This window comes from Miniopterus schreibersii, assembly GCF_964146895.1.
Source record: "Miniopterus schreibersii genome assembly, chromosome: 14".
NCBI lineage: Eukaryota > Metazoa > Chordata > Mammalia > Chiroptera > Miniopteridae > Miniopterus > Miniopterus schreibersii.
In genome coordinates, this window is record NC_138114.1 from 33761916 (window position 1) to 33774386 (window position 12471).

Here is a 12471-nt window from a genome sequence, read left to right on the forward strand (position 1 = left end):
ATTTAATGAGAGCCTATTATGTTTTAGACTTAATTCAAGGGATACAGCAATAATGGTAAATGCCTTGCCCTCATGGAGCTTATACGCTGTTAACCACTTTTCTACGAAGCCATCTTGGGTTCTCATTCGTCATCTAACCTAAGATGCTTTGATGCTGGTGGTTTTTTTCAGCTTCTCATTGAGGTTTGGTAAATGGCAGGAGCTTTTCCAGTCAGCTAGGATGACATCTTCCAACAGAATTGAAGAAACCATTGGAGACAAATATTGTTTCTTTCCTCTTGAACTATCAAGGACAAGTTATCACAGCATCTGAGACTATTGTAGGGTTTTTCACCCTGAAGGTCAAGAATTAAGAATGTCTATCTTGTATTATAGCTAATGTCCCCTGCTTTAATTTATTGCCAGTTTTCTCTTAGCTTTTATGCAGATCTATTTAAAAATCAACCAGTATCTTAGTCAAGTTGAAGACAGTATGACACATTAATTTTCCCTTTTGTTTTCAAGAGATTTTTGTTGTTGTTGATCCAAGACAAAATTGTGATGCACAAAAGAGAAGATCATCTTTGGTGGTTTGCAATCCTCTTTCCGATACTCTTTCCTCCCTCTGGCTCCCCAGCCTCCTAGCCAGCAAAAAGTTACAGTTAATGACTTGCTAAAGTGTTGACTTGTAACTAAAACCTCCTGTTGTCCTATGGAGTAAGAAGTCTACTAATCCTGGTGAGCTGCGGATAGCTCAAGAGATGGCTCCTAAGGGCTCAATTATGACCTGCCTGGAGACTATACATTTTAATATAAAACATTTCTGCTAACCCTTCATTTGAGAGGAGTGAGTAAAGATTTAACACACCATGTCTACCATGTTGAACTGACCCAAATTATTAAACATTTTGGGGGAACTAGTTTTCTTTGTATGATTTTGAATTGCTTAGTGAAATATTTAGGTTTCCCCATCTTGATTTTTAAAAATGGGTGTGATGAATATTGTTGCAAAGGAAGGAGTACTTTCTTATCATTTCATGCCTTATTTTGTGCTGCGTCCTGTCTGGATCCATTGCCATGCCTGGAGTGTCTCATTTGTTCTGCAAACAATCTTTGGATATATCTTAGTATCAGGACCTCTGCTGGGTGGTCCATAGAATTACCACGTATACGTTTTATTTTTTACAGTTTACAATTTGAAAAACCCTTCTCACTTACCTCATTTAATCTTCTATATGCTCATTATAACAGCATACAAGTATATAAAGAAGATCTTCCCTGCAGGCCAGTGATTAAGATGATAATATTAATCTCAATTTTCAGCGGAGGAACATGAAGCCAAAGAAAGTTAAGTGGCTTGCCCTGACTAAAAACCAGGTTCTCTTGACTGAATCCAGAGGCCTTTCTTCTAAACCATAGCTATGTGTAAAATCAGGACCTTTTCAATCTATGTGCCTAGTAACCTTTGGTATTTGAATGTTTATGTTACTAAGTTTCTGTAGTGCATTTGCCTCAATTGAATTTCATATCTTTTTTTGGTAGTACTTTTTTTTCTAACTTTTCTATAATCACTCCTAACTTAGAATCATCCACATTCAGATTTGATGGAATATTCTTAGTTTCTGCAGTTAAGTTATTTGTTCATTTATGATCCTCAGATTTAATCTGACCTCCCAAAATAACAGTTGTGGTTCTATAATGATGGTTTAAAACATCATCACCCTGATGATTGGAATAAATTCAGTTTTTCCTTATAGTCTGTACCTATTTTAGTTACAGCCCTGTTCATTCAGTATAAATGAAACTTGCTTCAGCCAGCTGTTGACATCACAGTAAAGAAAATACAGCTAGTTTTTCTGCCTCTCAAAGGAGAAAAAAATTGTAGATCTGTCTCTTTAGCATAATGTATTTAAAGCACTTTGAAATATTTATTTAACTAGTTTCACAGTCTTTCACAGACTAATCTTGTCCCTATACCTATGTGTTTATCTGTACCCACTTTTAGTATATTGACTTAATTTCTCCCTTTTTCTGGCTTTCTCATTTAATACTATAGCATTTGGTATTTTTACCTTGCTGTCTGTGTAACTGGTAGAGTCTTAAGCATGTGGGACTAACTTCTTAACCACCCATGGTATTCCATCTTTCAACTAGAGTTTTTGTCATTTGATCAGGTTCCACTTAACAATTTATTAATAAATTTGGTATGTTGCTCCATAATTTTTTCTTGTGGATAAGTCTGTAATCCCTGGGGTGATTTTAATTAGTAGTCCTAGAGGGCAGGGATATTGCCTTAGCACATCCTTTATAAATATCCCTCCAAGAGGAAACCAAAGGAAGAATAGACAGAATATGTTTTAGAGTATGTGCAATCATTCAGCTTTTCAGTCAGTATTTATTTGAATGCTTACCATTTGTCATCCACTCTGCTAGGGATACACAGTCAAGCAATGTGTCCGCTGGGCTTACACACTAGTAGGAGGTTCATACAAATCATATAATCCAAGACAGTGTGATATAGAACTTGAGAAAATTGGTTATCAGTTGTTATGTATGCGTGTGGTGTATGTATATCAAGGAAACTCTTAAGCAGCTTTGAGGTGCCTGGGAAGGTGGCCTTTGAGTCATCTGATACCTAAAGGATAAGTAAGAGTTGGCCAGCTTTAGCAAGGATGGGGAGAGGTGAGGGGATTGGGGTAGGGCGCTCATTTGAAAGAAGACCTATCTTTCTAGCCAGAGGGTGAAAAGGTTCATTATGGCTGCAGCATGGAGTTCAAGGGAGAGCTACAGAAGTGACAGGGATCTGAAATGGGCTTATTAGGTGTTGGCTTTATCCTAAGAACAAGGGTTGTTTTTTGTGGGGTTTTCTTTTTAGGCCAGGGAGCAGCATGATCAAATTTGTAGTGAGAGAGAGTCCTCTGGCTATGCTGTAGAGAATGTTTTGGCGGAGAAGAGCTGTAGGAAGACTGCTTAAGAGTTCACTGGAGTAATGGAAGGTAGAGATGAGAGTGATCTGAACCAGGGTAGGTTAAGTGGAAGGATTCAAGAGACATTTAGCAGAAAGAGTCCTTGAGAATTATTGATTGCAGGGAGAGCTGCACTAAGAGAAAAAGACATGGTCAAGGGTGATTAGAAATCCTTCAGTTCCCTGTTCCCCTCCCACTCCTCCATCATTGATTTTAGGCAATCATAAATTTTGAGCTGTAATATCCATGGCCATAAAATAAATACATTTGGACCCAGTAGGACACTTTAAATTTTAATATATTCTAAAATCTTTCTGGAAAATTTTTTAGAATACAGAAGGTAGTTTTATGTTAGAGATATTTTATGTTAAAAGATTAAATAGCATACTTAAGATACATAAAATAATTTACAAGAATGAAAGTCATATTATTTAATATTTCAGGAAAATGTAAAGATATAACCCTGTTTTAAAATGTTATGCCATTAAACAACAGTTCAACAGTTCATTGATGATATATTTATTAGATAAGGAAGGAATGTAAACTTTTCAGTACAGAATTGCCCATCCATTGTCCAGCTTTAATGGAAATAAAAATCTAGACATAAAACATAATTAAAATATTTGTTAGGTATATGGATAGTTCCAAGTAGTTCCAAGGGCCATCCAGAGCCATTTGTAGTTCCCTGGACAAATCTGGATCAATGATCAATGAAACAAGTTACTGCTTTGGGATTATGCTTCTTTGATAGGAAATCACCAGTGTCCAGTTCACTCCTAAACACCATCTAAGCAGTTATTTCCTGCCCTCCCTTCATCCATTCTTCTGTCCCTTTGTTCCTTTATTTTCTTTAAGTTAATTTGTTTCTTACCAGACCTCCCTTAAATTTTTGGACTTGAGAAGTTCTCTTGAGAGGTATAAATAATATGGAACTAGCACATTTTTTTTGGTTGTGGCTTTACCAAAATCAACTCTGTGATTATGAATTTGCAAGTTCTCAGGATCTTGGGTTTGACATCTGTAAAATGAGAAAGCTGAACTAGATTAGTGATAAGGGGGCTCCCAGCTATGACTCTTTTATCTGCCTTTTCTTTTTCCTGGTCCTGCATATCCAGTTGCTTCCAGGCCTTTGTTTACTTGAGGGTCCCACTGGTACTTGAGATTTGTTATCAGAGCCACCCCTCATATTGAGCCTTCTGTGGTTTTTCCCAGCCCCCACTGTCAGAACCAAGGGACTAAAGAATGAATTACTGGAAAGCTGTCCCAGGGGAGGAGAGGCAACACAGCAGCTGAAAGTCTTATGTTTAAATGCTTAGAACCTGCACATAGGTCAGGAAACTTGCCCCTTTGTAACATTCTCTCTTGCCTTTTCTATTGTTGTTATTTTTTTAACCAGACAGAAGTTGGAGTTTTTTGTTTTATTTTTTTGTGTGTGTTTATGCAAGGTTTTTTTTTTCGTTTTTTTTTCTTGGAATGGGAAAGATAGGGTGGTTGCTGAAGGAAGGGAAAGGAGAGACCACTAAACATTTTTTACAAACCATGCTGCCTCTAGGGACACAAAGCACAGATTTCCTTACAAAGGTTGTAATTCTCTCCCCCACCCCAAGTCCACCATTTGCACTTTTTATTATGGCAACCCACTTCCCCACTATCTTCAGGTATTGCTCTATAGCATCTTTGTGACCCCCCCCCCTCCATTGCCAGTGGAAGTCCTCCTAATACCAATCCTCAAACTCATTTCCTCAAGTAATGCTAATTAGCCCTACTTATAATGTTGATTGCCAATCACATTTAAGCCGCCTGGACTTCATTAAGTATTATTCTTTAAAAATACATTTAAAATAGGTTCACATGCAAAATTGGAAAATACCAAGTCGTACTATGTATGTTGCAGTATTATGGTAGTATCTTCCATCACATATTTTAAATACACTAGAAATAGGGTGAATTTTCACATAATGATTTGTTTAGTCTCTGAGATGAAAATATCTGAAGAGTAATTCTTCAGCTGTAAAGTCATTTGACCTGACTTGTTTTCCATTCTCATTGTGATTGCTATGACTTTTTGAAGTTGACCCAACTTGGAAATGGGCATGTTGGCTTAAAAAAGGCCACGTTTGTCTTTAAAATGTGGTCATTGAATGCTGTTTCCGAAAGCGAATTGCTCCTTCTATGATATTAAAAATGGTAATTTTAAAATGTTACATCCACTCTACATAAGTTTAATTATAAATTGGATATTTTAAGAAGCTGTCCTGGTCCACTTTTTGGTGTATTTTAAATTTGAAATGGATCTTTGAATACCTGTATGTCTGCTGGATTAGTGGTCATTGAGTTCATTGGTCTGTTACTAGAGCCATCTTCACAGTCTGTCACTCTGGTAATAAGGAAAGTGACTCCTGTCATTTGGAGATGAAGCAAATCCTTTGCATTCGTTCTCCCCTCCCACTCCACTTCTGTCACCTCCCTAGCTAACCATCACTGCTCTCACTTCTACAGAAGCAAAGGTAATGTAACTGCAACAAATTTTCCTCTTTCTAATACTACATAAGATTGAAAGCTGCCCTTTGCTGATTCCCTTTGTGATGTTAGTTTTAAAATTTTGTTTTACGGGTGGAGACCACATTGTTTTCCCTGCTACCCTGAGATTACTGGGCTGCAGTCTTCTAAGAAGCCAAGAACGAGGTCTAATTTATCTTTAGCAAAATAGTGGTTGTAGTAGAAATTTATAAGTTTGTAGAATGCAGAATAGGATTGAATGACTTTGAGGAGTCTTTTAATGCATGCTTTTAAGTACAGTTTTTGGGGAAAATGGTCTTTTGTGGATCTCAGTGTCCACTGGCTTTGTTGTTTTGGTTTGGCCCTTGCAAACAATCACAACTATTTACCTTCCCACCGAAACCCCCACCCCCACCGTGCTCCCTCCTGCTTACAGTTGTCCACAGTGATGCTGCCGGGACCCACCCCACAGTTGCAAGTTCGTTAATGTTTTTTTTAAAATAAGGTCCAAATCCAAGGATGTCTCCGTCGCCCTGTCCGCCCAGGTGGGACTGGCTGGGGGAAGACGCAGTCCAGGAGACAGTTTCGCAGCGTGACTCATCCTCAGCACTGACCGTTGTTTTTAAAACCGCAAGGAAAACTAGCCCAGACATTGTGATGAGGAAAACAGCGGGGAGGGACTGGTGGAGAGATGAACTGAGATAAAATTTGGCCAAGGCTACGTGTCGTACTGGAGCCGGGGCGGCGGGCGGGCGGGGCGGCCCCGCACCTGCGTAGAGCGAGGGCCGGCGGGCGTGGCCTGCGGGCGTGGCGCGGGGGCGTGGCCGGGGCGTGGCCAGTCGCTGGCGCCGGCGGTTGAAAGGGGGTGGAGTTGCCCTTGGGGGCGGCACCGGCCCTGGGCCCCGAGGCCCGTCGCGCCCTCTTGTGCCCGAGCCCAGTGGCCCCGCGGAGCCGGCGCGCTCCCGCCTGCAGGGGGAGGGCGGACGGGGCGCCGGGACCGGCCAGGCCGCGGCGGGCGCTGTTTCTCTTTCACTTTCCTTCCCTGTGAGGCCGGCGCGCTGGCGGGCGAGGAGCGGCGGCGGCCGCGGCGGCCGCGGGGTAGGTACCCGGCGGGCTGGAGGGCGGCCGAGGGGCCGGGACCCAGCCTCCCCGCGCTCCCCGTCCAAGTTTGGGCCCGGAGGGGGAGCGGCACCGGCACCGGCACCTCCAGGCACCTGCCGCGGCCCGCCCCGTCTGGAACGGGAGAGTCCTTCGGGGCGGGGTGGCCGGCCGGGGTTTGGGGGCTTCGGAGGCGCGGCCTCCCCTCGGGCACGGAGAGGCGGCGGGCTGCCGGCGCCGGGCCCGGGGAGAGGCGGCGCGTCCTCCCCGGCGTAGCCCCGGCCGGGCCGAGCGGCGCGTCCGCGGGGCCGGGCACCTGCGGGCCGGGCGGGGCGGGCTTGTGCTCGGACCGCCCAGGGCTGTGCTGCAGGGTCCCGCCGCTGGAGGACGCGGAAAAGTTCCCCGCCGCCGCTGCGCTGTCACTGCACGTACTTGCTTCCTCTCTGTGTGGGTGACAGGGCTCCGGCTGGCGGTCGTAATGCCGCCCGGGTCCGGACGTGCGTTTCCTCTTTCGGAGGACTTTCTCTAACTCGGAGCTTCCTGGCAAAGCTACCTGTGGGAAAGGCAGGCCCGCGGTCCCAGTGAGTAGAGGGGAAAGCGCAGGCCGACGCGCGGACGTTAAATGCCTGGTTGAAGGTCATACCGAGCTGAGGAGAGAACCCGGACCCCCCCCCCCGTCTGTTAATTATGCTCTTTTTCTGCTACACCCTCCGCAGTTTCCCCAGCAGACAGGACGGCTACGCGCAGAGCCTATTCCCTGCACTTTCGCAGTGGCGGTGGTGGGTGGAATGATGCCTTTTACCTTTCCGGTTGCTCTATGTGTGCTTATCTATGAGTGAACAGCTAAGATCGGGGAAAATTCCTGTTTCCAGAATTAAACTTAGAAAATGGACCCCTTTCTCACGTCATGTTTTCTAAGAGGATACATTTGTTATAAGAAACCTTTAAAACTTTTTAAAAAAGTAACCTTATGTACAAGTCAACTATGCTAAACGTGTCTGGAAAAAAGTTAATGACTCAGTTTTTACTGTGTGCTAGTTTTATGCATATTGTCTTATTTAATTACCACTCTAGGAGGCTGGCACTCATGTTTTCATATACAGTTTTTAAAAAAAAAACAAAGAGGGTAAGTAACACTGCCCAGGTTATATATACATTTACTAAATTTGACCAGTTTCTTTCAAAGAGTTTTGCAGTCTAATGGAGGAGATAAAGAGTGAATATAACTATAGATCAAAATATGTAAAAGGAAATGTAACAGGAGAGAAGTAAGGGTTAAAAAACGTGGAGAGATTACCCGGAGGATAGCTTTGGAGAAGGGTTTAGAAGGATTGGTGGGATCTAGACCAGCGATTTCTAACCTTTTTCATCTCATGGCACACATAAACTAATTACTAAAATTCTGCAGCACACATAAGATATATTTTTTTGCGGATCTGACAAAAAAAGGTATAACTTTGATTCATTCACACCGGATGTCTATTGTGTTGGCTGTTGTCATTTTTTTTTTTGACAATCTAAGGGAAAAGAGGTCCGTGTTCCTGACTAAATAGATATTACAAGTTTTAAAAATTCTTGTGGCAAACACCAGTGTGCCTCTTGTGGGCGAAAATAGCTGATCCAGACGGAGGAGAGGAAGGGCTTGTTGGATAGAGGGCACAGGGCCTGCAGAGCGGACTGTGGGAGAGAGCAAGCCTTTTATTCTGCTTGGGGGTTGAACGGTATGGGGTATGTTAAGGTCAGCCTGTGGAGGGTCTTAGACAAGCTAAGACATTTAAACGTTTTTCTGTTTGTAAAGAGGAGACACTGACATTCTTTGCTAACCTGGTAGCAGAATATAAGATGAACTGAAGGTGGATGGAGTGGCTGTGGATGGAAAGGACTGAATGGGAATGGGGTACAAAATGGAAATAGGGACCATTTTGATAGGGGGACAGTGTGACTTGAATTTTGAATCCTTTAACTTGGATCGCCAAGAACTAATAGAGTCAAGCAGACAGTTAAAATGCATTACTGGAGAAGCAAAGATGTCAAAACGAGTTAATGGCCTTGAATGTCATTGGTATAGAGGTGGATAGTTGAGGCTTCAGAACTGGATGAGTTTGTCATTATTCTGAATTAAATTGTAGCAGGTTTACAAATTAGTTGTTACAGTGAGGGCAGTGTTCTCTTCACCTGTTTACCCAATTTGAACAATTAACACTTGCTGCTAATATAATGGTATTAATACAGTATGAGGCATCTAACACCATTTTCTACCTTTTAAATTATTGTGGAAACAGGTATGGGAAAGCAGAACCACCAAAAGGAGTGATGACCGGCAATCTCATGATAGATCTGGATGTTAGTTCTCATGCCTCAGGATATCCAGTTGGGAACTCCACACCAGCTCTTGGGATCAAACTTTCATCTACTTAATACCCTTCTTTACCTGAACTACTGACACCAGCCCTAGCTAACTACGAATGGCTACCCAAAGGAAACACTTGGTGAAAGATTTCAATCCTTACATCACCTGCTACATCTGTAAAGGGTATCTGATCAAGCCAACTACAGTGACGGAATGCCTCCATACCTGTAAGTAATCTTATGTCATGTACCCATCAGCAGTTATGGGTTATACTTGCTCTTTTTAAATTACCACATTTTGTTTTTATCTAGTTTTTAACTTTTAAAACAATGAGTATACTAAGAATTATCTTAACTTTATATTTACAGGGTTGAATTTTTCATTGGTATACCAGTGGTATAAAATTATTCTTGTTTTATTGAAATTAAGGTAGTTGACTTTTATCAGATTTTTAAATGTTGTAAAAATCATAAGCATATTATTGGTTATAGTTTTTTAAAAAATAAACTATTTTAGGTTTTTTGGGGTTTATTTAAATTATACTGAAGGAATTAATCTGCTCAGAGGTTTTCTTAGAATATGCATACTTTAACTCATTGGTTTTTTTAACTACTTTATTGAGATATGGTTGACATACAAACAACTGTAATTATATTTATCTGCTTGATGAGTTTAGAGATAAGTATGCACCCATGAAACTGTCACATCTGTGCCATAAACCTATTCATCACCTCCCACCCTCTTATTTATTATTATTTGTGATAAGAACACTGAACATTAAATATACTCTCTTAGCAAATTTTAAGTATACAACACAGTATTGGTAGCCATAAGGCACCATGCTGTACAGAAGATCCAGGAACTTATTCGTCTTGTATAACCAAAATTTTGTACCCTTCGACTAATAACCAGTAGCCTCAGCATCACCTGAGAACTTGTTAAAAATGCAAATTATCAAGCCTCAGCCCAGAATCATAAAATCTGGGAGTGGGCCCATCAATATGCGTTTAACAAGTTCTGCAGGTGATTCTGAAGCACACTCAAGTTGGAGAATCACTCTTCTAAGATGATCATATCTGTGGAACTCCTAACAAGTTTCTTTCTCACCTGCCCTATGAGTAGATGAGAAATTTTATAGCCACTTATGCCAGGGTTTTAAATACTTTTGTGGTTCTGCCCATATGAATTTATTTTTCTATTTCAATGAAAAGTAATTCCAGTAAGTTCTAGTTTAATGCCTATTATGTGTACAAAAGTAAGTACTTTATATATGTACTAGGTTTCATTTTAGCTTTACAGTAACCTTGGAGCAATTTGGAGTGGATATGGGAAGAAAGAATGGGTATAAAGGCTATCTATTTTGTGGTATGGAAACTACGAGTTAAGTAACTTGCTCAGTCTCACAGCTAATGAGTAGCAGACCTGTGTTCATCTCCAAAGCCTGTGCTTTTTCTAAGATAAAATAGTTTCTGTCTGTCCATCTCTTTCTTTTTAAATCCTCCCTTTCAGCTATACTCTGCTGAACTGACATAATATTTTACCAGTAGTTTTAAACAGGGATGCAAAATATAATCACCAAAAATGGTTAAAGTGACAGATTTTATGTTATATGTATTTACCACAATAAAAAAAGAATAGAATCATCTAGGACGCTGTATAAACATGCACATGCTCAGAACTCCACCTGGAGAGGTTTGGTGGGAGTTATGAGGTCTGGGCACAAGCATTTTGGAAAACCTCTCCAGGTGATGCTGGTATATACTCCTTTGGGTATTACTAACCCATGCTGTTCAACTGGCAGTTAACTATGAACTGTCTTGAAATACAAATTATCTGTTGCCCTCGAGTAAAAGTGCATTGAGGTGGGCAGTAGGGATCATGAGTGCCTCTCCCTGCTTTGATATGGATAAATGAAGTTGCTTTACTCTTCCTTCAAAATATTCCACAAAGGCAAGTCAACTCTTTCTCTCTGTTCAAATCAGAGAGGTTGTTGCTCTCCCATTGAGAAATTCTGTAGCTAACACTGACTGGCTTCCCTGTAGATATAGAAAGAAGGGCCAGAAGGACCAGCGGGATGACTGACTGCAGCAGCCCTTAACATTATTAAGTACTCCAGCTAGGTGGAAGGAGGAGAAATGGCAAGCCAGTTGGAAGAGGGAGGCAGAGATGGCAGGGCAAGCTGTGTCCCAGGTTCCTGGCAAGGAGTTGGGGGAAAAAACTTTATAAAAGCCTACTAATACCACTTCCCTTCAGCAGGCCAAGGACATTCTATAAAAAGATAAAATTTTAAAATGAGGTAAAAATTTAAAACGTAAGTGAGTTTTTAGTTTTAAATAATCACTTAATACTAGAGGAACTAAGTCTCCATTTATTATGGTTACAAGTCTATGAGATAATTTAAGTAGTTCAACAAACCTAAGGAGATAAACATGTTCACACAAATAATTATTGAATTTTTAAAAATAAGTAATTGTATGTCAAGCACTTTGCTGGTCACTAGGGTAGAGTGGTAAAAAATAAATAAATTTTGAACTTAAAACTCTATCAAGCAAAACTTCTCATAAGACAAGAAGAAATTTCTACACATATATTTGGATCTATCTTTTTCTTATCTGTGTGAACTCATCTACTCTGAGACATCAACTACCGATGCTGATATATCCCAAATCTTTATTTCTGGCATAGTCCTTTCCTCTGAGTTTCAGAATCCTCTTGTATGTCCACTTGATGTCCTAAAGCCACCTGGAAACTCAACTTATCTGAAAATGAATGAATGGGATTCTGACACTCAGTTGTCAAAACAAGAAATATTCTTCACACTTGATTCCCTTTACCCTCATTACCAAAACAAGGACAAAGTCCTAACTGGCCTCTCTCTTTAGTATCTCTTAAAAATGTCCCCTCACTTCCTTCCCCCATGACTGTTCAGGCCCTCATTACTTCTCACCAAGGTCACCAAAGCCCACTCTTAACCATTGTCATAGTGATGATCATTTAAACATCTTACTGTCTTCATCACTCACTCTTCAGCTGACCCAAAATTTCCTTCAGATACTCTAATGCCCACAGGACAAATTAAGGGTAGTTAGGTATGACTGATTTTTGTCCCACTGTCCAACACACACATGTGCAAATACTTGGTTTAGCAGCTTGCTTTCGTGGAATGCACTTCTCCTGTATACCTGGCTAACAAGTTACCCATTCTTCAGAAATCATCTCCAAGATAGGCCACCCACCTGCTACCACAGTCAGATTTGTGTATTCTTAGAGCCCCATACTTGAGTGCTCAATAAAAGCTTATATGAATAAATAAATAGCTGGTCAGTTAATTATTTTATTGTGTGTTTTTCAGAGATTAAAATGCAGTGAGAGGCATGCAGACAGTGTTGGTTAGGACTTACGGATTTTGAAAAAACTGTCCTCTAAAATACAGGTGGGAGTCATGTGGGTCTTAGGTAGGGAGAGGGAGAGATGCTGGATTGGGGACTAGAGATTGGTGGCTCTAGATTAAGGGATGCTCTATCTCTTGCACTAGGGTTCTAAGGAACTTTTTGAGGTTACGTAGAGTGTATTTGCTGG

At 41.1% G+C, this 12471-nt stretch overlaps 1 protein-coding gene across 6 annotated transcripts in view; it reads left to right on the top strand.

The window, feature by feature from the left end:
• Positions 1-12471, top strand: part of PCGF5 (polycomb group ring finger 5) — a 100047-nt gene that overhangs the window by 36973 nt on the left and 50603 nt on the right. For 3 of the 6 annotated variants that reach the window (XM_081157953.1, XM_081157951.1, XM_081157955.1), the window contains exon 2: positions 8825-9119. In XM_081157953.1, coding sequence (XP_081014079.1) covers positions 9008-9119 — 112 coding nt within the window. In that variant the 5' untranslated portion in view covers positions 8825-9007. Of the gene's footprint in view, positions 1-6394; positions 6543-7102; positions 7124-8824; positions 9120-12471 lie in introns of those variants that run through there. The other 3 variants (XM_081157952.1, XM_081157956.1, XM_081157954.1) reach the window with 2 other exon arrangements.